The sequence below is a fragment of the Macrotis lagotis genome, chromosome 1 (assembly GCF_037893015.1).
Source record: "Macrotis lagotis isolate mMagLag1 chromosome 1, bilby.v1.9.chrom.fasta, whole genome shotgun sequence".
Classification (NCBI taxonomy): Eukaryota; Metazoa; Chordata; class Mammalia; order Peramelemorphia; family Peramelidae; genus Macrotis; species Macrotis lagotis.
In genome coordinates this window covers 160,265,318-160,292,936 of record NC_133658.1, presented here as the reverse complement: position 1 = coordinate 160,292,936, position 27,619 = coordinate 160,265,318, and the positions used below count along the sequence as shown (strand labels likewise).

Sequence of the window (27,619 nt, the reverse complement as noted above, 5' to 3'; positions counted from 1 at the left end):
GGGCAAGGAGGAGCACTTTTTACCCTTCAAAAATTCACATTGACTCATTCCTATTATTTTGTCTAAGTTAAAGACATATTTCTACAAATTTAATCAACATTTGCTGAATGTCTGCTGGATACAGATAAAATGGTAGACAATGGTAGCACTATAAAGACAATAACAGCCTACCCACAGAAGCTTGTCTTTTATTTGGGCAGGTGAGAAATCTGTAAAAGTACAGGAATTTTTTTATTTTAGACTTTTTTTTTATTAGAATGGATCTCGATGGTCATCTGTTCTAACCTGAAAAGTAATTCAAACTCTTCTTGTTAAATAAACTCAAAATAAATGCAACAGGGGCGGTTAGTGGTGCAGTGGATAGAGCACCAGCCCTGTAGACAGGAGTACCTGAGTTCAAATCCAGCCTCAGACACTTAATAATTACCTAGCTGTGTGGCCTTGGGCAAGCCATTTAACCTCACTGTCTTGCCAAAAAAACCTAAAAAACAAAGCAAAACAAAACCCCCAAAATAATAAAATGTAACAGATATATAATAAAGGAAAAATGTTCTAGGAAATTTCAAGAGGGGAGGGGAAAGGCCATGTCCTTCTATCTTGAAGAAGGGAAGAAGGGAATGGAAATCAGAGAACATTTCATTAAACAGCTAACATTTAAGCAAGACCTTAGTGGATGGAGAGGATTCCAAATATGTTGTGCTTAAACAAGTGAGTATTTCCCCATTCAAAGGGTCAGGGCTCATTTTTTAAAGCTACCAGTCTTTTTCTTTCCACTTCCAGTAATTAAATCAACTTGGCAGTAGAATTCACAAAGTTATAATAGCCAACGTATTTTTCAACAGTTCTGTCCATAATCTATTCCTCTCTTTTACCCATTTCTCTTTCTGCTAACCTCATCAATGCCAATGGTTACTGGTATACCTAGTGGTAAACACACTGAGAGTACACTCACAAATCTAAACTAAAAATCACAAATGGAAAGGAGAGATTAATATATGATTCAGGCCCAGTCCATGGTTTGTTTGGTTTTTTTTTTTGAATGGCTACAATTAGAAACAAATTTTACTACTAGTTAATAAAACAAATCACTCCTTTTTATTGTAATAAATTTCTAGGCAATATATGTATAGGTATAATAGGCTAACCTCAATTTTTGGTTTGTCTTTTCATGCCCAATTAATAATGGAGTCTTATTTTGAAAGAATTTAATTTACCTTTCAACTCTGATTAAAGACATCACAGAACATTTTCTGTGAGTTAATAAAGAGACCAAAGTGAAGGTATTAATAGTGGGTCCATTACAAGTACTAGAATAGCAGGCTTAACAGTTTTCTTTATGCACTTTGATGTAAAAATTTGCATAGTTCTCTGTTACTAATAACATTATTATTTTGAAATACCATAACATGATCATAATAAGTATGCAATATTGAAATACTCAGAAGGTCTTTACTGGTTGGGTAGATCAAAATGGAGAATTTATGGAAAGACATGAACAAGAGTCACATAAGAGAAGAGGGAAGTCCATGCAAATGTGATCATAGCTACACTGAAGTACTGATCCCAGGAAGTTGAAGTCATTAACTGGTTAATCTTGGGGTTGACCAAGCACCTAAACATTTCTGGCAGGGAAAAGGCCATACCCTTTCTATTAGAAATGTCAGGGCTACCTCATTCATTTCTCAATCTCTCCCCCAAGAGAAGAACTTTCCCCTACCCCTTCTTCCCTCTTCTAAGTTGACTCTTTACTTATATGATCAAATTAGGAGTGCCCTATCGCCTAAAATTGGAATCCCCATCACACATATTTCTACAATACAGAAGACAAAAATAAAATTTTCCCCATAGTATTTATGTTTATTTAATTAAAACTTACACTTCATGGTTTTTACTGCTACTTTCTGAGAGGTTCCATCCTGTTTATTAAGATTTCCTTCCACCACAGACCCAAACTCTCCTGGAAAGTAAAACAATTATTCATATTTACCCTGTGTTTATCCCACAAATACAAGAGACTTAAGAGTATCAAAGTAATTTTTGCCAATTTGCTTAATTATATTATTATTATTGTTATTATTATTATATCAGGCAGAGGTTAACATGGCATGTTTCATAGGACTATAGGATTAAGAACTGGAAAGGACTTTTAGAGAAGTCAGGAAACATTTTAATGCCTAATATGCACTAGGAACCATAATAAGCAATTCATTCAGTCTACTTATTTTATAGATAATGATTCTGAAATTCAGAGATGTAAAATGATTTGTCAGTTCTTAGTCAACAATTGCAAGATTGTATCATCAGTTCTCAAAGTATGATCTGGGAAACCTGAAGTACTGAAGTATGTTGGGGAGTTAATCAGGTTAAAACAATTTTCATAGTAATATTAAGAGATTATTTGCCTATTAAAATGTTCTTCCCATTTCCAATTATATATCTGTGTTCAGATTTTCTTCATATACTTCAAATACAAAAACAGATTGCAACATATTGCAGATAGAAGAATCTCTTCTATTAAGCCAGACATAGGGATGTGCAATAAAATAATAACAATGTCACACCCATCACTAATTTTTTGGGAAAATATAGTCATTTTAATTAAAATGTGTTCATGTAAATAAATTTATTATTATTTTAATAAATAATTTAAAACATATTGGTTTTAATTTCTAATGTGATAAATATTGGTAGCAATAACCCACATCGACAAAAGTTCTTTGAGATCTTCAGTAATTTTTAAGAGGGTAAAGGGATGCTGAAACCAAAAAAAGTTTGAGAACCATTGACTAAGACCACTGAAATTCAGATCTAGGATAACATCTATTATAACTCCTCGTTGCTTTAAAAAATATGATTTGCTAGATCAGACAGAATTGTACTTTTCATGAAAGACTATAGTTACAATTAATGTGATTAGATTAAATTCAATAATATTTTTCTCTCAGTTCATTTATTAAGCATCTACTTAATGCAAGGCAAAGTGAAATAAGAAGTGAAAAAGAATAATCTCTGTTCTCCAGGAATTTACAATTTAATAACAATATTTCAATAAACTGATGAATCATCAATTAAGGCAATAACAAGTCCTTTAAAACCAATCTAATTTGGATTCTTAGTTAATTAAATATGATAATTATTCTAAGAAATTAAAAGGGCATAGATGAATGACATTAAATTAATGATGTCTAAGATCTAGAATGAAAAAGGATAGCAACTATTTTTCATTTAATTTAAGGTAAATTATAATCACATGGAATCATAGATTCCTAGAGCTGAAAAGGGATTTTTAAGGCCATCTGATCTAGCACATTGTCTCAATGGATGAATCTCTTCTACTGCTTTAATATTTCAATTCAGTCCTGAAAAATGGCCTACTCAAGTAAATGTATTCCTGAAGAATTCCATTCCATTTTCCAACATTTCTTCATTGTTAGGAAGCTCTTTTTTCAATTGAGCTAACATTTGTCTTTTTGTATCTTTATATCCACTCATTCTAGTTTTCCTCTTGTGTGAAGGAAAATATTTCTAATCTTTCCTTCTTTCAGGAACAATCCCTACTTCAAATATCTAAAGACAACTGCTCTGTTCTCAACCTACCTAAGTCTACCTAAGTTTTCTTCTATATAAAAATGCTAGTTACTTAAGCAGACCCCTCAAAACTCATAGTTTTGAGTCTTCTTATCATGATAGTCATCTCCTTTGAACAGGCTTAAGCATATACATATTCTTTCTAATGTATGCCAACCTAGTCCTTACTGGCACCAGTAATAACAACAATACACATTTCTATAGCACATTAGAATCTAAATTTTTTTTTATCATTTTTTAGATGAGGAAATGAAGGGTCTGAGAAGTGGGGCCCAAGGGGTCATTCATTAATAAATATCTAAGGCAAACTTATCCAGATTTTCTATTGAAATAATATATCTAAGGAACAGAAAAGTCAATTTACAGCACACAGGTATTTAACTGATGTTATATATTGAGAGTATCTGGATAATCATTCTCAAATGTGTTTCTCCATACTAGGAAACTAAAACATATTTTTATGAACTACCCCCAGAGAGTAAATCTTTATGACAAGCATCCTCATTAATCCTATTATTTCGATTAAAATGAGCTAGAAAATACCCCCCCAGAGACATTTCACATTATTCAAATTCACTAAAATGATCTTGTGGTAGCTTTTCTGCTTTCTTAATAATGACTCCAAATTGATTACCTTCTCCCAGAATTTTTCCAAGAGTCAGGAGGTTTCGATCAATCACAACATCTTCTAGTTTATCTTGTAATTCTTCACTTATCCCCAAATTTCTCACTGAAAAAGGGAGCACACAGAGTAGTTATCAACACAGTAGTTATCAACTTTTTCAGTCAATTAGTTCATTCAATACATGCAGGATAAATTGGAGATAATTAAGAAAGAGAAAGCACTGGAATGAAAGAAGATACATGTTGAAAAGGGCTAGCAGTTTCCATGACACAGACGTTGTTATCCAGAGATAATATCTATGATAATTATCACAGTGAATTCTATTACAATCTAAATGTTTGAATGAACTCTTTCAGGACCTAGATAACCACTAGGAAAGGTTAGTTTCTCAAATAGGCCACATATTAGGTTATAATAATGTAGCAATGAATAAATTGGGATAAAGAGGAAGTTTTCTTTTTTGACTTACTTGATTATACTATGATCAGTTAATTAATGTTTTTAAGCACTTAGTAAGACGTGAAATGGATCAAAAAAATCATTAATTAAATGTTTACTGCGTACCAGCATTTTGATAAACCCTAGGACTGCAAATAAAAATGCATGGGACTCCTTGCTCTCAGAGAGCTCAAATTCTAAATGGGTGAGACAACACAACTCCATTCAGTGCTTCTGCTTTCTCTTTTCTCATTGTCTTCTAAACCCTCAGATAGATCTAATTGTGATATCATTCAGCTGAACCTGCTCTCTCCAAAGTTATAAGACTTTATCTTAATTTTCATACTTCTTGATCTCTCTGTAGATTGTCAATCATACCTTTCTCCTTGATACTCTCTTCTCTCTACGTTTTCATGATACTGTTCTCCTCTGCTTATCTTATCTGTCTATCTGTTCCTTCTCAATCTCTTTTCTTGGCACCTCATCCAGGTCACACACACAAATTGTGACTATTCCCCAAGATTCTGTCCTAGCACTTCACCTCTTCTTATATTATCTCACTTGATGATTTCATTAGCTACCTTTGGTTGAATTATCATGTCTATGCACATGATTCCTAGATTTATAAATCTAGGCCTAATGCCTCTTGTGAGTTCCAGGCTCAAATCTCAAGTCTCACATTTTATAAGAGTCTTTTCCCATCTCCACTGATTCTTCTGCTCTGTACACTTCTGATCTGTCAACTAGTATCCTCCCTCTGTGATAATCTTTCATTTATTCTCCCCCTCATTCATTCATTCATTCATTCATTCTATCTCATTCATACATTTATATATGTATATGTACATGCAGATAGGTATATATGTATATTATAGATAGTATACGCATGTACATATTTGGTCAATCAATAGATAAATAGATGGATGCATTTTTTTAATGATGACTCTCCTGCCAGAAAGTGAACTCCTTGAGGGCAATAACCATGTTTTTGTCTTTCTTTATATGCCCTGCATAAAGTGATAGCTTCTGTCAGAGCAGATGCTTAATAAATGCTTGATGATGAAATGACTTGACTCTCTGTTTACTTATATACCCCGACAGCCTTTTTACTGAAACCTAAAAATATCATTTAACATATGTGTGACTCCTTTACATTATTTCAGAAGTAATTCACAACCACTGTGATGCTTCTCTCCCCTTCAAAAAATGCTTGAGATTAAGTCTTGAGCATCTGACATCTCAACAGGTTTTCTAGAGTTGGCTAACTAATACTATATGTTTTGGTGCTTCATTCTATTGCTCTGGTATAGTTACTACAAGCCTATGTATATTAACCCCTCACCTCCAGATCCAAGTCTAACCAACTTGTACAAGATAGAGATGGATGATAAAGCCCTTATCATGATTAGTTTTTATTTTTATTGCTTGGAATTCACAGTGTGATAAACTTCTTCCAAAAATAGATTCAACAGTCCACAATTTGGCAGAAAAGACCTAGCAAATTCTCTGAAACACAGAGTGACTAATAGTTTCCCTGGGATCATAAAGACAACAAATATCAGAATCAGGTTCCAAATTGAGCTCTTCCTGCCTCCAAGGCAAGCACTTTATGTCTCTATTACAAATGCTATTCACAACTGTTCTTCCACTTAGTTGGTTCTTCTTAGAACCGCAAAAGAACTTGGGCATTTGTCACTCAAAAAACAACTTAAACTTCTTCCAAGGGAAATTAATTATCAGTCAACTTACAGGTGAGTTCAATAGCTCGCCGAGAGTAAGACTTCTTTGGTTTATAATTTACAACAAGTTCTGAATCCTCTTCTATGAAGGCATTTCTAAATTTAAAAAAAAGATGGATTGGGTAGATAAGATAGATAGATGTCTATTTATGTTTATTATGATACTTTTGTAAAACTAAATTCATAAAACAAAGATGACAAATGTTAGTGTTAACTGTCATGCCATGCAATCACTTAGACTATTTCCATGGAACACTAGAGCGGAAAGGGGAGTTTTTGCCTTATTTTGCTCAGAATGAAGCTTCCACTAATTCTCAAACTTCTCTTGCACTTTCTCTTTATTTGTTGTCTTCTGCCATTAGAAAGGTAGGCTCTTTCTTCACTTTTCAGTGAAGTCCAACTCTTCATGAACCCCTTTGGGGATTTCTTGGCAAAAATACAAGAAAGAAAGTCTTCCTGATTTCAGGTCTGAAATCCATTGTGCCACCTAGCTGCCCCAACCCATATGTACAAAAATATCTATAATAATTCTGTGTGTATGTGTGTGTCATGTGTCGTGTGTGTGTGTGTGTGTGTGTGTGTGTGGCTGTGTATGAGTATGGTGGCAATGAACTAGAAACTAAGGGAATGCCTGAAATCAAGAAGATTCATTTTCATTTAGCCCCAGACACTAGCTATAAGACCCTGGGCAAGTCACTTACTCCTGCTTACCTGAGTTTCCTCCAAATGTAAAATGAACTAGAAAAGGAAATGTTTAATCACATGCTGAATTAATCATGACTGTTGCTCATTTGACTTTTCTTTTAAAAAGAACAGTCTTCTTTTGCATCAAGGACCCCTTTGACATTTGGTGAAATTTTTGGTTCTTGTTTCAGAATAATGTTATTGAATAAAGAAATATGATAAAGTGCATTGGAATACAAAGGAAAACAATTATATTGAAATAGTTATAAAAAATTTCAAATCAAATCTACCAAGTTAAGAACACCTGTTTTAAAAGAAACTCTGCTCCATTCTATTAAATTTGTTTATTTTCTTTCACACTGCCTTTCTAAAGTTTACAGTACAGCATTCAAATAACTTGAATTCCAGGAGCTCAAAAGGATTAGGCTAGGTCAAAAAATCTTGGCTAAGCAAAAAGTAACATCCCTCCCCCAAAGCTTGTTCCTTCCACTTCTGGTATTTTTGGTGATTTGTCCCTGCAGGCTAAATAGTAAAACTATGTTGGTGCTATGACAAAAATCTCTGCGATCCAATAAGATCTGAGTAGGACTTTATTTCTTAAGTTTTTAAAATCCATATCATGATTATTTTAGAACAAGTTTTTAAACTGGGAACCACATACTTTCCCTTCTCATCCTTTTCTATTAATTAGCATCAGGCACATAGTGAATGCTTAATAATTTTTTTTGTCAGCCTGCCATAGATATACTTCAGGGAGTAGGTAAACTTGGAAGAGAAAAAAAAATTAATTGATTGGGGGCAGCTAGATGGCACATTGGATAGATTACCATCCATGGAGTCAAGAGGACCTGAGTTCAAATTTGACCTCAGACACTTATTAATTACATAGCTGTGTGACCTTAGGTAAGTCACTTAACCTCACTGCCTTGAAAAAAACTCAAAATAATTGATTAATTTATTAATTGAAATTGAGCATTTCCTTCAATTTTCAGTTTAAGTAATAAAACAACATTTCAAGAAGGGGTCTAGAGACCTCACCAGGCTGCCAGAGTGTCCATGATCTACAAATGGTTTAGAGGTACTTTTTAAGGACAGGCAGGCATGCCAAATTGCCTTCTGAAGGAAGGAAATAGGATTGGAAAGGATAGCAAGGGAAGGAAGTAGTGAAATACTTGTGAGATTACTGGAAAGGGAAGTCTAACCTCCAGTAGCAATTGAAGCCTTTGACCACAGTCACTGGAGTGCCAAAAGATATTAGACAACTACAATCCCTGTTTTTTGCCCTGCATCCCAGTCTTTCAAATAGCATTTCTCTGAGTATCTCCCATGTGCAGGAATTTATTTCTCCTTTATTTTGCATTTGATGATCATCCATTCTGAGTGACTGGAAAAAAATAAATCTAAGTATCACAAAGTGAAAAATATTACTTCTATATATCAGCTGCTATGATGCTAACCCAGGAATTTCTGCCCAGTTGGGATAAAATACATTTTGTTCAATTACAAATTCTCAAGGATTGTTGAACACAATGGTTCCTACCCCTAGATCAATAACAGATTCCTCTCGAGGTATGGTTCTTAAAAGCAGGGTTTGTTTGTTTTTTTGTTTGTTTTGTTTTGATTTTGCTTTGTATAGCCTGCAATAGTAGGTCCTTAACATATTCTTTTGAATTGTATTAAGCCAAAAGCCTCAGCTTAAACTCATTAATCTTTAGAATTCAGGTCTCACTCCCAAACCTTTCACAGATGCAGAAACTAAAGCCCAAATAGTTGCTGCCTGCCTAGGGGTCAGACAGTGAGTGACAGACCTAGGAACAGAAGTTATGTCTCTGAACTCCCAATTCAGTGTGTTTTCTACTATACACATTCACAGCTTTTGTGGATCTTCTGCATATTTCATGAAGATACAGAAAGAAAAGAAAATATACTCAAGGAAGTTAAGACCCAGACAACTGAAAACACCAGGGATGTAACCCAGTTAAATCATCTATCCTAGAGACAGATTTTTTCTACTTTGTCAAACTATATGCTCATTGTTCACATATTGAAATATGATACAAGTAAATCAGGGGTTCCCATGTGGATAACTGATAGCTACTAGCTAATATCTGAGTTAAATTAAATGAGCATGGGCAGACTGATTGCAACCACCATTTCCTATTCCCCATAGTTTTGGGGGAATTCCAGGTGGAGGGAATGCCAGAGGAGAGAAGTATCTGGCAGTACATCCAGATGTGGTGGGGAATGAATTTGGTCCCACTTAACTAGCTGTAATTGATTGATAACTCTGTCTTTTTTTCCTCTATTAGTGAACGTAAGACTTAAAGAAAACAATAGTTTTTCAAAGTTCTCATCAGGAAGAAGTTTGGAACCTTGACAAGGAGATAAACTCTGGTTTTTATAACAAAATGACTTAATATTTAAGATTTTCCAGGAAATTTATTATATATAAGTCTAGGGAAACTGGTTACATAATGAATAGAGCATTGGACTTGGAATCATAAAGCCTCAGCACTTGCTAGCTGTCTTCCTGGGCAAGTCATTTAGCCCTGTTTGCCTCAGTTCCTCATCTGTATATAGAACTGGAGAAGGAAATAGCAAATTAAGCTAAGAAAACCCCAAATTGGGTCACAAAGATCAGATATAACTGAAATCATTTAACAACAACAACAATAAACACTTCTCTAACTAAGCTTCTAATTTAAGAAATATGAATTGAGTTTTTCTCATCTGAGAGATTAAATTTTAGAGTTGGCTTTCTATCAAAATCAACTTAGGGAACTACAGACAACAAAGTTAATATTTGAAAAATCTGCCCAAATAAAAGCAATTCTGTATGATTTGGTAGTCTGGTCAGCCTAAAGATTATTATACCATAGACTACAGAATAATTTTGGCTCAATTAATTGGACTGAAAGTAGGAACAAATCAGAATAACTAGCCAGTTAAAGTCTTAATATGTAATATTATTTTCTTTCTTAATTAGAGGGAAAGAGATAAAGAGAAATAGAAAAGATTAAAAGATAAATTTTAAAAATATGTAATATATAAATCACTTGTTTTAATTTTAATTTTAATTCTTTAACTTACCCAAATTTTGTTTCTTGTAATCTTTTTCTAACAACTAGAAATATATAAAGAACTAGCCCAATAAGAATAATTCCACAAAAGCATCCAAGGATGATTATGATTGGATCTGTATTTCCTGGTGCTGGAGTTGAAGAAGGAGCAAAGTCTATTAAACCTATAAAACAAAGTCATTTTCAAATTAAAAATCTAAAATACATTTATTATTGATTAAATTAGCTAAATAGAAAACAACAATTTTCTCCTGAACCCCTACATCTTCATCCTTTCAAAGGTTGGTAGTAATTAATATAAGAATTTTCTCTTTCTGGTCCCAGAGAGTAGAAATAAGAACAATGGAAATTGCAAAGAAGCAGACTGAGGTTTAATGTAAGGATGAACTATCACTTGCAATAAGAAGAAGGGAAAACAGGCATACAACAACACTTAGGCTTTAATGAATGATCTGATATTACTTTACAAACTTTGTAAGCTTCAGAGTAAGGAATTTTCTATGTGTGATGAAAAGAAGAACTCCTACATTCTTGGACTTCATATTAGCTAATCTATATCTGGTCAGCCAAAGTCTCTTAAGGAGAAATTCGATACACCATGGTTCTATTCAGTAGGCATATATTCCTTTTCTATGTGCCCAATTTTTCTTAAATGAAATGAATGTTTCATAAGTATCTGAAACATTATTTCCATCTCATCTCCCTCAAATCTATCAATCTCCTTAACTTTCCTAATTATTTTGAGGGTACCAGCATCTTCCAATTGCTTATATTCACAAACTTGGAGTAATCTTCAACTTTTCCCCTGTTCTCCATCTCTCATATCAAATCAGTTGCCAAAATATTGTCAATTAGATTTCTCCCATCCATTCCCTTCTTTATACTCACACAGCCACCACATTTTAGTTTAGACCCTCACCACCTTTTCCAGGTGCTACTGGAATAGCCTTTTAATGGGTCTCCCTGCTTGCAGTCTTTTCTACCTCCAATCCATCTTCAACAAAAATTCCAAAACACAGGTTCAGACATACTTCCCTATTTAAGAAGCTTCAATTGTTCCCTGTTGACTCTAGGTTCAAATACAAATCTTCTGTTTGTCATACAATCTGGCAGCAAACTTTTTTGGGAGGGGATGTTAGCAATTGGGGTTAAGTGACCTGCCCATAGTCACACAGCTAGGAAATGTCAAGTGTCTGAGGCTTCAATTGAACTCAGGTCCTCCTGACTACAGGGCCAGTGTTCTATACACTGCATCACCTGGCTGTCCTGATCTTTCCATACTAATTGCTGTTCTGCACACACTGCTCTCCTGACAAACTAGCTTCCTTGTAATTGTTACAATAATAATAATAATTACCAATAATTTATTATTATTATTATTGATATTTCTTGATATTTCATCTCCTTCTTCCACACCTCTGGACAGTTGTCCCTCATGCCTTAAATATGCACTCTCTCTCTTTCTCTCTCTGTTCTCTCTGTCTCTGACTCTGTCTGTCTCTCTGTCTCTCTCCTCTCTTGAAGGATCAATTCAGGTACAATCTTTTATGTGAGATCTTTGCCAATGCTCTCATTGGTTAATGTTTTTATTCTCTTCCCTTTCTGTGAATTGATTATCTACAGGTGGTTGCTCCTCTTTAGAATCTAAGTTCCTGAAGAGAAGACACTTCATTTCTGTTTCTGCATCCTTAAAACCTCTAAAATACCTTATAAATAGTTGGCATTTAATAAATATCTATTGAGTTAAATTAAATTTAATTGAATTACTAACTCTCCTCAGGTTCAGAATATGACCCATAATGAGAACTGTCCATATTTCCCTAGGAAGAGTCAGATAATTCATGCTTCTGTTCCTAAACTATTTCAGCAATCAGATTCAAAGACCACTTTTATAAGGGACAATAACAAGCCAGAAGCTGAAAAGAAATCTGCCCCACCAAAAAAACCTGCAGCTGAGAAGAAGCCTGCTACATGAACTTGGCATATCAGTTAATCCATTGGGCCACCACAATCTATTATGTGTCATATTGTGAATTTCTAAAGAATAAATATTCAAAGTGACTTTGGGAAAAAAATAAGGAACCATAACAGACCACCCACCTCTGTCCATGACTCTTTGCCACTGCTTTCAGTAAAACATAAACTGTTTGAGGGAAGATCCTACTTCCTTTTAATTTTTACGTTCTCAAGAACTAACACAATGACTGGCACCTTAATGCTTAATACATGTTTACAGATTGATTGACATCACCCCATCTGCACAACACCTACAAATACAACCCCAAAACAATGGACTTTTCTGACAGAAGGTCAAACATTTAAATACATACAGGGTGGTCAAAATCAGAACAAGTGTGCTTCCACTAAACTATGAAATCAGAAGTTTTGTCCTGGATACTTTATGCAATAGTAAGACTCCATGCCAGCAGAATTAAAAACAAGACGCCAAAACCACTCCATAGGAACAGACTTTTGAATCAGTTAGCCAGGAACACACTGCAAAGTCTAAGAGAGAGGCAATTTCACATCTACTTTGTTTAAGAGAGTATCATGTTAAAATAAGCAATACAAAAGTCAATTGGTCTTTCCAGAAGTAATACTGAAAAGAGTAATATATTGAAGTGGCAAGTAGTATTTCAAAACCAACCCCAAAGGTAAATATTTGGATGAGTCTTTCCCTTCCTTGCTGAACTAAAAGATCCTGCCAATCCCCACAATACTGGTTTAGCAAGTTAAAATTCAACTATTCCTTAAAGTAATTTTTCCCACCCTAAGGAATTGGAAAATCCAAGGAGTAAAGTTAAATTTTCTATCTGAAACTTGCATTTGTCTTCCTAATGAATTATATATTTCCATAAGACTTTCAGAATAATCAAAGGCCTTTTAAAAGTAGGCCATCATGGTGCTGAATTCATAACTAGGAAAAATGACTGATTTTATGATAGCAAAAAAAATATGCTTTAGTCAAATCATTCCCTAGGCCCAAAACATGTTTAATGACAATCTGGTTACCATCTGGCATACTACTTTCTGAAAGCAAAAAGGGCAATTGGATCTTACCATCAGCTGGAATGAACACATCCACTGGGTCACTGAAAGGTCCAACTCCCCCTTTAGTGACAACAGCAATCTTCACTGTATATGTGGTATTAGCAGCTAACACAGAAATAAAAGCAATGCTGTCATTCTGGTCAACTTCTTCAATTTTAACAATTTCCTGTTGAGAGACGAAAATCAACAAAATACTGATGTAGAACAATGGTACCCTTTCAAAGATTTCACAGATTTTGATCATTACATTCAAGTCCTCATTTTGCAAGTAAGAAAACTTAGATTCAATGCACTTATATGACTTCCCAACATTCCTCAGGTAGTAGAGCCCAGGACTCTGGCTCCAAATCCAAGGCTTTTCTCATTATTTCCTGTCATAGGCAGGGTTGGTATTTTTGCAGCTTTTTTAAAAAACTATAAATATTTGATTAGTTGCTTTATTTATTGTTTGGCCACCTAAACAAGTAAAAATAAGAAAGCATGGGTTTTAACCAGGTCCTTTGATCCTGAATGTTCTACTCACCTTACTACAACCAGTTGCCTGTACCTAAGAACTAACAAAAATTAAGTAATTAACAAGTTTCTCTCTCTCTCTCTCTCTCTCTCTCTCTCTCTCTCTCTCTCTCTCTCTCTCTCCCTCATCTTCTAGCTTTTTTTTCTTTTTGTCACTCTCTCCTTCCTTCTCTCCCCCCTCAAGTGTTACTCTAGTAGTTCTTATATATGAACAATCTCTTTTGAGGAATCAGAGGCTATCCTTTTCAAGACAATGTTCTGTGGAAGCAGAACAAGGGAAAATTTTCTTTTTTACCAAGTACAAAATTAACCATAATTTGGTGCTGGATTTTTATTAGACAAGGCCTAGGGTAGCAAAAACTTGAACCTTGAAACAGAACTTTCTACCTTTTACATATAGGAGCCCTGGTTTCATGCTACAAAAGGGAATCTTTTATTTTCCTAAGGAGAAAGTAATATTTAGGGCACCAAACTGACAATATCAGAGGCTGCTGAAGTGATTTCCATGGCACAAATATTCTCATGCCCTTCAGTTCTATGCCAGTCATTTGTTCTGGTAATTTTGCAGGGTGACGTCCATCCCTGTCTATAAAGAAAGGACAACCACATTATTAATGCCTAAAGGAGAATATGTGCCAGTAAGTCACAAATTTTTTTCTAATTCTGAACTGGTAGCAAAAACACGTAACCAAAGGTTACTAAAAAATATCAAGATTCTCCTAGGATAAGCTGATCACTTGTAATCTCAGGACCACAATGATTGATGCAACTTTTGATACTCAATGCTTTCTCACCTCCCTCTCCCTTCTCCCCTCACTGGGGGACTGGTTTGTTATTCAGTCATTTTTCAGTCCTGTCTGACTCTTTGTGACCCCATTAGGGTTTTCTTGGTAAAGATACAGGGGTCATTTTTTCATTTCCTTTTCCAGTCTATTTTACAAATGGGGAAACTGAGTCAAACAAGGTTAAGAAAGAAGATTAATCTTCTTGATTCCAGATCTAGTGCTCTATCCACTTAAAGGAATAGTGGAGCAAAACCTTGTAAAACCTTCCTCAATAGAGGCTTCAGAACTTTGTCATTTTCCATCAGAGGCTTTGCTTGGCTCTGTCTCCTTGGAACATCTTCCCCTCACCGAGCACTTCCTGGTCTTCTCCCCTGAGATAGCAAGCTCCTTGAGGGCAGAGACTGTCTTTTTTTCCCCTTATTTGTATATCCAGTGCTTAGCTCATTGCCTGGCTCACAATGTTAACAAATATTTATTGAACTGAATTGAAGTACTATATCCCAGGGATGGCTAGGCAGTGCAGTGGATAGAGCACCAGCCCTACAGTCGGGGGACCTGAGTTCAAACCTAACTTCAGACACTTAATACTTACTTAGTTGTGTGACCTTGGACAAATCACTTAATCCCATTGCCTTGCAAAAAAAAGTACTATGGGCCAGTTATTATACTAAATTCTAGGATACAAATACAAATGCAAAAATACTGCCTACCCCCAAAGAACTACTAGTTTCACTTGAGGAGACAACATGTACAAAGAGAGGTCTGTAGAAAATCAGTATGAGTTGATTTGAGAGTTATGACAAATACTGTACATTTGGAAAGGGTTTTAGAATGAATGTAGTTGAACTCCTTCATTTAATGCATGAGGAAACTGAGACAAAGCAAAATTAAGTCCAAAGTCATATGAGTGCCACATACTCAAGATTCAAATATATGTCCCCCAATTCCAAATTCAGAGCTCCTTCTACTAACTCCTCACTGCCTCTATGATTTGCTCCTCTAAGATCCTCTTTGTCCAGGTGCTACACAAGATTATATTTAACTGTGCCAAGAAGCTTCCTAAAACAAAAGCTTAATGTGTTGACTGGTCATTCTGCATTTTTATTTTCTCAGGAAAAATATCATTAAGTACAGTCATTCTTTTTTTCTTTCTCCCAAACACATACTGTCATTTCTTGAGCCTGAAGTTAGTCAGCCAAGCAGCTGAAAAAATGACTAGTGCTATTTTTCAACTTACAAGTGGAAGACAACTAATTGTTGAAATAATATACAATAGACACGCTGACTAACAATAAATACAGTAACCTCCCTTCCATCTGTTCATTAATCTCTGCATACATGATGATAAAACAGTGCATTGTATATGAGGGAAATCAGTGTTCAACAGGAGGAAATCAGGGCACAGTTGTGATGAAACCACCTACTACTAGCACTGTGAACCTCTCAGCATATAAATTATGCCGTGCTTTTCGTCAAGTCTTTGAGCACAGGAACTATTGTTGTTGAGCACAGGAACTATTGTTGTTGAGTAGTTTTATGGTGTCTGACTCTTCATGACCCTATCTGTGTTTTTTTTTTTTTGGCAAAGGTACTGAAGTGGTTTGCCATTTCCTTCTCCAGCTCTTTTAACAGATGAGGAAACTCAGACAAACAAGGTTAAGTGACTTGGTCCAGGTCACACTGCTACTAAGTGTCTGAAGCTGGACTTGAACTCAGGTCTTTCTGACTGTCTACTGTGTCACCTACCTACCCATTCAGCACAATAATGTATGCTATTCTGTTGAAAAACATTTTAAATAAAATAACTCACATTTTCATAGCACTTTCAGTATGGCACTTTCCTAGAATGATAGATTTAGAGCTGGAAATGACCTCAGAAGCCATCTAATACAATTTTATTGCCTTACAGAAAAGAAAACTGAAGCCAAGAAAGAGTTAAGTTACCCAAGGTAGGAAGTAAAGGTGGGATATGAACCCAAAGTCCCTGATTCCAAGGTCAGAACTGTACATCACCTCTCCTCACAACAGTCCCAATTGTAAGCTGTTACAGTGATCATGTCTAATTAATATTTAAGGAAATTGAAGGTCAGAAAGGCTAACTGACTTGCTCATAAGTATCTGAGGTTGAAGTCAAGTCCAGTGTGCATTCCAGAATGCAACCTGCAGCACTCCCAAGTGCAGTCAGAAACAGATCAAAATGAAAGCCAACTATTAAATGAAGTAAATAAAAATACAATAAAACAGAGATAAACTACATTTTAAAATTAAGTCAACATGTAGTCTTTAGGGACATATGCATGGATTAGAGTTCCCCTTTCAATTTGAATTTGACACCATTGCATATAGCTATTATCTCTATTTGACAAAGGAACCAAAATTCTGATAAAAATTCAAGTTAATTTTTTGATGCAGTAATACATAGCAATTAAAGAATGATTTGAAATTAAGAGGAAAATTAAAATTACCTCAGCTTCTCTGATATCATTCACTATGAAAACCCAGGCAAGCTATTTTTCCATTTTTAGTCTCTTGATGCTAATCTGTAAAACAGAACTTGACTATCTTGCAAGGGAGCCAAGCATTATTCAACTGTGCTAGTTTGCAAAACCTGAAGGGTTTGCAAAGCATTTTAGAAAATATTACCATTTTCCATTACACTGACAGGGAATGAACTCTCATAACTGCTTGCAGTATACTATTAAGAATGGTAAATGGTCCATATTTCAGTAAAAACTGGCCACCTTATGGTAGCAATGGTGATATTCATCAGAAAATTTCTTTTGCTAAGTAGACACCCATTTTAGCACATTAAAATGCCATTCATAAAAAAAGAAATCACTTTGATTTATGTACAACTTTTTAGAAATGTTCTACATTTAGTACTGTGAAAGAGAACTGAACTTCAGGAGGAAGATTAAAATATATACACACTACTTAACTCAGGGAGATGTTGTAAAGAAGGTATTTCTAAAAACCTTACAACACTGTAGAAATGGGTAATGCTACATACATACATACAGAGAGAGAAAATGGAAATATAATCTATCCTACCTGCACAAAAAGACTGCCATAGGCCATATGTTGACTTAGAAAACTACATATTAACATTATCTGTTATTAATACTTATTATATTTTTACTTATTTTTAAAAAGTATTTCCCAATTACATTTAATCTATGTAAGCTCCATATCTGACATCTCTGTTCTACACACTCATAATCAAGAAGAACTCGGTTCAAGTTTTGTCACTGACAGGCTAGTTGCATGACCCTGGCTAGTCCCAACTTCTTGATGCTCTAGACAGTTTTCTAAGATTCTAAGGTTGTGAACCTTCATTGGTAGGAGGAATTTTCTTATTTATGAGTTCCCTCTACTGAGAGGCAGCTAGGTGGTGCAGTGGATAAGAGTGCTGGAAGACCTGAATTCAAATTCAGATTCAAAAACTTCCTAGCTGTGTGACCCTAGAAAAGTCATTTAACTTTTGTTTGCTACTAAGGAAGGAAATGGCAAATCACTTTAGTGTCTCTGCTAAGAAAATCACAAGAATAGATATTCATGGAGTCAGAAATAGTTGGGTACAACTGAAACAGAGAACAGCAACAACAAAAGCCAATAAAGTGACATCTCCATTCCCTAAGCCTTTAAATCATTCAGGTAATAGGCATTTGTTAAGGGTCTAGTACATTCCAGAAACTGCCCTGAGCTCTAGGGAAGACTGGATATAGAATTTAAGAGCTCTTAAGCACTCCATGATTTACTTGTCAATTTTTGAATTAACCCTGTTTAGTTTTCTGTAAACATAGAATCCACAAAAGCTTTCCCAGTTCCATGATTTTTGAGGAAATTCTGAGTAAATCCTCTGTAATCTAGCTCCCTCATTTTCTTGAATTCAAATGCAATCTCAGACACTTACTAGCTGTGTGACCTTGGGCAGGTACTTAACCCTATTTGCCTCGATTTCCTCATCTGTAAAATGAGTTGGAGAAGGAAATGGCAAACTACTCCAATACTTTGCCAAAAAAATCCCAAAGGCCATTGCAAAGAGTTGGACATGACAGAGCAACAAAGTGTGTCTAAGTTGACACAAATTCTTTCCAGAAAAAGGGAGTATATAAATCACCAGAAAAATAACCAAACAACTGTTATGCAGTTGAAAGGAATGTAATAAGGAAAAGGCAATGCAATAAATTCTAAATTGCTCAAGAGACACACACACCTTAAAATCCCTTCTTAGCATGATCTATTTCCCAGCTGACATCATTCAGATGAATATTGATGATATCTGGGACAGGGTCTCTCACTGCTAATATATGTGGCAATAATGTGATACAAACTCACCTTTCAGAACAACCAACAAGCTAATCAACATTAGTGGTATATTTCCATCATAATTAATATCAAAGGAATATCCATGTTCTCATAAGAGTATTGATTTAGAACTGGAAGAGACCTTAGAGGGGCCCTAGTTCAAACTCTTTACTTTTCATGGAAGGAAACAAATCTAGAGAGGGTTATTTTCTCAAGGTAACTAAAAGAGAAAGTGACAGAGCCAGGATTCAAACCCAGATCTTTTTCCTATAAATTCATTGCTTTTTCTCTACTCTCAATGCTTTCTTTGAACTGAAATTATGTTTTATAGAATACAATTTGTTGTAGTTATTTGTAATATATTATTATGGCTTTTTGCCCCTTCCTCAAATTATATATATATATCTTTATATCTTATATCCATCTTTGAATGGGAAATTAAATGGCCTTTTGAATCTGACATCTTTGTCATTTTTATATTGGAATTTATGTTGTAAGGGATATATATCCATAGTTCAGATCTTCTGGAGTCTTGATATAAATTTCTATATGAAAACAAAACTAACACAAAAGCATTTTACTTATGGCACTAATATGACCATATTTTCCTCCCCATTTCATACACACACACACACACACACACTCACTCACAAACTCACATATACACTTTATATAAGACTTCACAATTTAAAAGTTCAAGCAACTCTGTGAGATAGATAATACAAGTAAAAGAGACAGAAGTTCAGAGTAGTGAATGTCTTGCTCTTGTTTGTCAATGGCCAGTAGCAAAACTAGAACTTGTCTTTCCAGCTTGCTCTTTCTATATTTGATAAGGCTGGAAATTATTTTAGTTTTAGAGATATTTTCCTTGTTATATTTGAAGTTACCTCACCAGAGTTGTATCATTCACTTTACAGTCAGATCTATAATGAATCATCCATTGGGTGTAGCCAAGAGCTATAGAGAAATGTTGCAGAATATAGTTTTATGTTTTTAACAAATATAGAGTGCTGGGTCTGGAGTCAGGAAGACTTAGCTTCATGAGTTCAAAGCCAGCTTCAGATACTTATTAGTTGTCTGACCTTGGGCAAATCACTTAACTCTGTTTGTCTCAGTTTCCTCATCTTTAAAATGAGCTAGAGGAGGAAATGGCAAACTATTCTAGGATTGCTATGTAAATAGAGAGAAGAGGACAGATGTATGAAATGTGAAGACAGAAATAAGAAAATTTAGCCAATGACTGGACATATGGAGAATAAGAATAAAGAATCAAGAACAATAAGAGAGAAGTAGGGAAATTTGGAAGAGGAGTAAGTTTTGAGTGTATTGGTGAAACAATGTAACTGCCATTTCTTTTAGATTATCTACCCAGTGAGATGGATAATTATAGAGCTGGAAGAAACCTTAAAGACATTAAGTCCAATCTCATAATTTTACAGATGAAGAAAATAAGACCTAGACAAGTGAAGTGACTTTTCAAGGTCACAGAGGTAGACAGCAGAGACAGGATTTGTGCCCAGGAACACTCTTTTTCACCACTTTAAGTTGCATAATAAGAGGGGGAGAGACAAGATTCTTATTTATTTTTAATATAACTACATTAAAGAGTCAAGATCAGTCTCTAAGTAAATATAAGGACAACTTGAAGTATGAATGAAGCATTATTAAGTGCTCACTGTTAAGATCCAAATAGAAAAGTCTGGTGATGTTCAGTTCAATAGTAAACACTTTAACAGGAGATACAACACATTTGGAGGGTTTTGGTGGCAAGTCAGATGGACAAATTCCCATATTTTTTAGGATGCAGTGGCAAAACATATGGCTATACCTTTTCTTTAATATATATCATTTCCTGATAACTTCAGACAAATTTCCGGTGTTAAACTATTAGGTAGCACCAAAGAATTTGCAAGAATTTGCAAATTACTTTTTTTCAGAATATATGAGTACAAATTACTCTCTAAATGTGTATTCCATTGCTACATATACAAGATATACTACTAGTAAAAATTTCTTTAAAAATCATGTAAATGAACTCCACAAAAATTCACCCTGTAAATAAGGTATTCTCTCCTTATGCCTATCTTAAGTTTTTTTCTTCTATACTTCCTTGGGCATTTTCAACTAGATATCTATTAGACGTTTCAAACTCAATACATACAAAACAGGACTCATTTTCTTTATCCCTAAACCCACTCCTCTTTCAAATTCCCCTACTTCTATCTTCTATCTTTATTCTTGATAGATGACTCTTTATTCTCAATCCCCAGATCCAATTTGTTGCCAAATTGTTTCTATCTTCACATTTCAAACATCTTGCCCTCTTCTCTCTATTCACACAGCATCACTCTAATTCAGCATCTTATCATCACTTGCCAAGACTATTGCAATATCTTCAAAAATGATCTTCCTGTCCTCCAGCCTACTCTGATCTGTCCTCCATAGTTAGCAAAAAGATTTTCCCAAAGTGCCCATCTGATCACTTTATTCTTATTTTCAAACTTCAGGGGCATCCCATTACCTCTAGGATCAAATATAAATTCCTTTATTTGATATTTAAAGTCTTTTACAACCTCAATTGAACCTACCTTTCCAGTTTCATTATAAGTCACGTACTCACTTTATAATCCACTCAAACCTTTCAGAATACTGTGAAATCATAATGACTAAGAAGTTTGGCCTTTGAAAAGGGATAAGGAAAAAAAATGCACTTTTCTGTTTTCTCTGCAGAAGAAGGGAACTATAGTTAGGACAAATTGCAAATGCAGTTAGACTCAGTTATTTATATTAGTTATTTTTCTAGTTCTGCTTTTTTCTTTTTTCTTTTTTAATTCTGTGTTAAAAGAACAATGAATAGGGTTTAGAGAAAATGGATATATTAAAAATGATTGCTATTTTAAAAAAGAGGTTATCAAAATTATTACCCCTCACTAAAAAAAAAAAAAACAACAGCCTAGTAAATGGTTTTTGAACAAGGGAAGCATTATTTTCCCCCAACAAATGTAATATTCTATCAGAATTTTCTTTTCCCAACTCTGCACAATCTGAAAACCTGAGTCATGATACAGTGGATTCCGTCCAGCTAAATCCTTTTGCCACAACAAGACTGTTATGATATACAGTAAATAATCAGTACAATGCAAATGACATTTGTATTGGGTTGAGTCTAAATCTCTAAGGCCTGAGAGGTCACAGGCAACTGGAGCAGTTGGCAAAATGAGACATTCTGAGCAAAAGGCAAGGGCCATGAAGTCTGAAAAACAAAGTTTGAATAAATAGCATTTAACACAAAGGCCTCTAGCTGATGTAGCTTATCAATCCTTTTCAAGAATTGTTTCCTAATTCTCAAGACCTGTTATATTCTCATTCTTTTAAAAGTACCTTCTAGCCAAGTCAAGGAAAGGTGTATAAAATAGTAATTTTTATTTAGTTGGTTTTCTTTTCATAAGATGACTTTTTTGTTATCATAGTTGGGACACCCTAAGCAAGCAGATAATATTTAATCTGTCCAAATTTTGGGATGAAAATTTGATTCTTCAACAGCAAGAGTACCAAGCATTGCCAAAAAAAAAAAAAGACAAAGGCATGAACTAAAATCCTCTTCTCATAAACTGTAGTATTTTACGAGGGGTGCTGACAATCCCTTCCAGGTAGATTTCAGGGCTGGAAGAAACCTTAGAAATCTAGTCCAAACCCCTCACTTCAAAATGAGGAAGATCAGAAAGACAAAAGACTTGATAAAGGTCATGTAAAAAGTAAACAGTTGAAGAGGATTCAAAGTCAGGCCCTTTAAAATTCTATATGTAATTAAATATGAGCCAACCAAAATGTATTATGCAGTTACCATGTGCAAGGCACTGTCTTGCATGTTGGGTTGCAGAGATGAAATAAAAACAATATCCTACTTAAAAAACTTACATTCTATTGAAGAGTTGAAGTCAAAAAAGGGAAGTATATACATTTGAAGAAGAGAAAAAGAGTACTAAGGGAAATCTTCAAAATGACTTTTTGAAGTTGAATTGAGCTTTGAAAAAAGGCTTGAAGGAAGATAATTTAGAAAAATGCACACAATATAAATTCCTACCATTTAATAGTGATCATTAAAATTAGAAATAAGAAATCAAAAATTAGAAAAAGGTACTGTATCAAGTTTAGTAGAAGGCCGAATTTATATATGTATATGTATATATATATATATATATAGGCACATATATGAATATATATATATATATAGAATATGTATAGATATAAAATGTTTTCAAATCTAACACTTTTCCCACTGTACCCCATACATTCTAACATTCCCATACATTCTAACATTCTTAAACAAATTGGGGGCACAATGGATATAATATAGATATGAAAGGTTAGGAAGAATTCAAAAGAATTCAAATTCAAAGTCAAAAGAATTCAAATTCTAATTCTAATTCAAATCCAGCCACAGATACTTCATAATTATGGGACTCTACGCAAGTCACTTAACCTATAGCTGACTCAGTTTCACCATCTGTAAAATGGAGATAAACACAACTGTCCAGGGATATAATGAAGATAAAAGAGATATTTGGAAAGTGTTTTGCAAATCTTAAGGTGCTACGTAAATGCTATTTATTATAATATTATAATTCATAGAAAGAAAACCCAAATTATAGATCACTCAAATCCCTTTATTTTTTGCTCATTTTCTGTTACCAAACTTCAGTAACTGGTAGAGCACTTCTGCCTGAGTTAGAACAGAACAGGAAAAGAAGAAATTTAAACAGTCTGCTTAGCCTGGGAAGAACTCTGGCTAAAGTTTTAATTTCACTGAAGGACTAAATTAATGATTAAAATGAAAAGATCAGATAGATCTGCATCGTGAAACTCATGGGGAGCTGATGAGGGTACCAAAAGAAAAGAATATGCAGAGAAAAACAAAGAAGGTACATGACTGTCTTGGGGAAGACCAACAGTTAAAGAACATGATATCAATAATGAGTCAGCAAAGAGAATGGGAAAAAGCAGTCAGACAGAAGGAAAGCCAAGTGAGTAGTGTCATGAAAGGCAACTAGGTGGCTTAGTGAAGAGTACTGGCCTGGAGCCAAGTTGTTTAGTCATGTCTGGCTGTTTGTGATCCCTTTTGGGGGTGTTTTCTTTGGCAAAGATACTAAAGTGGTTTGACTTTTCCTTCTCTAAGTCATTTTACAGATACAAAAACTGAGGCAACCAGGATTAATGATTATCTGAGGCTAGATTTGAACTCATGAAGATGAGTTATTCTGATTCCAAACCTTGTACTCTATCCATTGTACCACCTCACTAGAGTTAGGAAAACCTGTTCAAATTCAGCCTCAGATACTACATTCCAGTTTTGCAACTTCAAACAAGTCACTTAAGCTATGTTTGCCTTAATCCCCTAGAGAAGGAAATGGCTAACTACTCCAGTATCTTTTTCAAGAAAAGTCCATGAACAGCACTGGAATGCTATGGACTTTGAGGTCATGAGGAGTTGCACACAACTAAATAACAAATATCATGAAAACCTGGAAAGAAGAGAGCATCCACAAAAAAAAGAGTGGTCAACAGAGTCATGTATATTAGAGAGGTCAAAACTTAGCAACTAAGAGATCATTGACAATGTTGGAGACAGCAATTTAAATTGATGAGGTTGAAATTCAGACTGAAAAGGGTAGAAGAATGAATGAGAGAAGAGGAGAAAAGGAAGAAAATATAGATAACTTTTTCAATGGGATGGGCTAAGGAAGTAGAATTATGACAGTTGGAGGTAGATATTAGATTCTAATGAAAATTATTTAAAGAGGCAGTAGAGTTGAGGCACATTTAAAGGCAATAAGAAGGAACTAAAATGTTCACAGCATCACATTTTGTGGTAGCAAAGCCATGGAAATAAAGTGAATATCCATAAGGCATAGCTATCCAAGTTGTGTTACATAAATGTATTTGAATTTTATTTCACTATGAGAATTCAGAGAAACATGGGGAAATTTGTATGAATTGATGGAGAGTGAAGTAAGAAAAACCAGTACAATTCTATGAATTCAATACATACAAAGATTGCAACAAAGTTAATGAAAAGATTGCTAAAATGAAGCCAAATGTTGTGTAATTGACAACCAGTAATGGTTCTAGTAAACAAATAAGTAAGGATATCTCCTTCCTAAGGCAGAAAGAAGGAGGATTTTTAGGAAAGAATGCTGTAATCATTGTCAGAAGCAATCATCACATTGGATTTTTTGCTTAACTGTTTTTCTTTGTTACAAGGAATTGTATGATTCTAGGGAAAGTGGTAATTTCTGATTTGAGTCTTATTTTAAAAACAAAAGGTAGTAATAAAAAATATTTTTAAAGTAAAATTAAATTAAATTAGTGGGATTTCATCTGTGATATGAGTTTTTATGCTCATCTACTAGCCCACTAGCACAGAATTAAGGACTAATATCTATTGGCTTTATGTGATAATAAATGTGTAATTGATACAGTGTTCAAAATCTGCTTTCATCATTGGGAAAACATCAGGAAGGTGAAAATTAAGCAAATGCTTCTATTAATGATCAGAGAATTAAAAATCAAACAATGGTCAAGTAATATAGATCCCACTTTCTTCAAACAAAATGCTTTGTGATGTACATCAAGTCATATATTCCCTGGTAACTGAGTCGAGAAATGACAGTTTGACTATTAGGATTATTATTGGGTATACCTAGAAAATAGGCAAATAAACTCCTTTAATACCTTCCTATTAGAACCTATAAAATAAAGAATTTGGAATAATTTATCTTTATGGTCTTTAGTAGCTCCAAATTCTATTATTTCAGAAAATAGATTTTAGAATTTTGTCAAAAGGTAACTTTAGAAACCTACATTCTGTCTTATTAGAACATAGAACTTTGTATTATCCAATTCTAAAAGCCAAGAAAATATGCACTATGACAATATTTAGGAGTCTCAAATAGTTGATTTATGACAAATAGTGGAAAACACATACTGCCACTGTCATATTTCCAGGTGTCAATTAAAATATTTTCCTTTGGAAATATTTTCCATGGAAAGCTTATTCATTTTCAATAAAAGAATCTTTTGATCCTAATGATGTTTACCACATTCTGTGAAATAAAAGTACTACATTTCACCATGGCAAGGCTCACTTATTATAGAGATTGAAGACCCTAAGCTGGAACAAGGAAGGGAATTAGGAAGAAGGTCTTTAAAATAGCTGTTTAAAAACCACTGTAGGAATATCATGCATTTTTACCTTGACCTCTCTGATCCATATTTACATACATGTCTAGTGAGTTTAGTTGTCTAATTTCTCAGTTCACACCAAATCAGAAACTGTGGGAAGCAAACAGAGCAAGACTATTAGAGACAGGCACAGAAACTCAAGAGTGGTGGCAGTCAGGGACTAATGTAAAACACTATTACCAGTCAGGGACAATGTTCTATAGATTTTTGTATCCCCAGTACTTAGACTGGAGAAATCACTTTATCCTTGATTATCAAAACTGACAAATATCTTAAATAAAACCCATAAAATGGCGTAGGCTCTGAAAAAAAAAACCAAAAAGTCAGTATAACAAAGTAATTTAGGGTGAGGCTTAAATTTATTTATTTTTAATATTATTATATTATTATTATTTGCTATTTGCTCTTTGGGGATAGTGAGCTACATTAATGCATTGTTGATAATAGAATCACCTTGTCCTGAGCAAGAGATACATGATCTCAATTATACTGTTATTTACATTGTTTTTAAAATAAATGCCTTTTTTAAAGTTATTTCATAATATAGCTTTTCATAACCTTCTACCTTGTAATAAATCACCAGCCCTATTAGTTAAAAAAAAGAGGCTCTTGCAGCTATGGGTAGCAATTTCAAAAGATAAAATATGTAATTTTATGACACAATTGAAAGGTTACTGTACAAACAAAATAAATACATATAGGCTAAAAAGGGAAGTAATGAAATGGGAAAAAAATTTTCATATCAAGTTTCTTAGTTAAGAGTTCAGTGCCCAAAATATACTGACAACTAAATGATGTATAAAATCCTAAAAGTCAATAGGTTTGGGAGGGAGGAAAAAAGGGGGGGAAAATTTACATGATAACTTTTTTTGGTATATTTGGAGGTAATAGCAAGTTATACATGGAAGATTTGCAGTTTCATGTGTAATCTGTGTTATGGAAATGCCTATTTTGTTCCATGAATTGAAAATTTTTTAAAAAGGGTCAATAGAGCAATAGTAGTCACATGATAGGAACAATTAACTATCAATAAAATCATAAACCATTAAACATATAAAAATGCTTATTATTGCCCAATTGGACAATATATTAGTAATATTAAGGGAAATGCAAATCAAAGAAACCCTGAGGTTTCACCTCAGACCCTGAAAATTGGCAAAGATAAAAAAAATGATGGAAAAGTCATTGTTGGAAGGATTGTGGGAAGATAGGCATGATAACCATGTTGTTAGCAGAGTACACTCATTGTGGAAAGCAACTTAGAATTATACAAACAATTATATCCTTTGTTCAAGAGATTGCACAAATAAGCTTATATACCAAAGAGGTCATTGATAAAAAAGAAAGTCTCTAATCAATATATTTATAATAGCACTTTTTTGGTAGCAAAGAACCAGAAACAAGGCAGATCCCTAGTTTGGAGAACAGTTAAACAAATTGTAGTATGTAGAGGTGATAGGATATTACTAAAGTACTCTAAGAAAAGACACATATAATGAATAGTGAAAAGCATGCAAAGAATCATATAAACTGATCCAGAGTGAAGTAAACAGAGCCATGAAAATA

At 34.2% G+C, this 27,619-nt stretch overlaps 1 protein-coding gene across 1 annotated transcript in view; it reads right to left on the bottom strand.

Moving 5' to 3' along the window:
• The window catches only part of MERTK (MER proto-oncogene, tyrosine kinase), a 118,095-nt gene that overhangs the window by 14,662 nt on the left and 75,814 nt on the right, over positions 1 to 27,619 (bottom strand). Inside the window, exons 9-13 of the mRNA XM_074209278.1 lie at positions 13,215 to 13,371; positions 10,165 to 10,318; positions 6,401 to 6,486; positions 4,223 to 4,318; positions 1,877 to 1,957 (exon numbers count right to left, since the gene is read on the bottom strand). Coding sequence (XP_074065379.1) covers positions 1,877 to 1,957; positions 4,223 to 4,318; positions 6,401 to 6,486; positions 10,165 to 10,318; positions 13,215 to 13,371 — 574 coding nt within the window. The remainder of the gene's footprint in view (positions 1 to 1,876; positions 1,958 to 4,222; positions 4,319 to 6,400; positions 6,487 to 10,164; positions 10,319 to 13,214; positions 13,372 to 27,619) is intronic.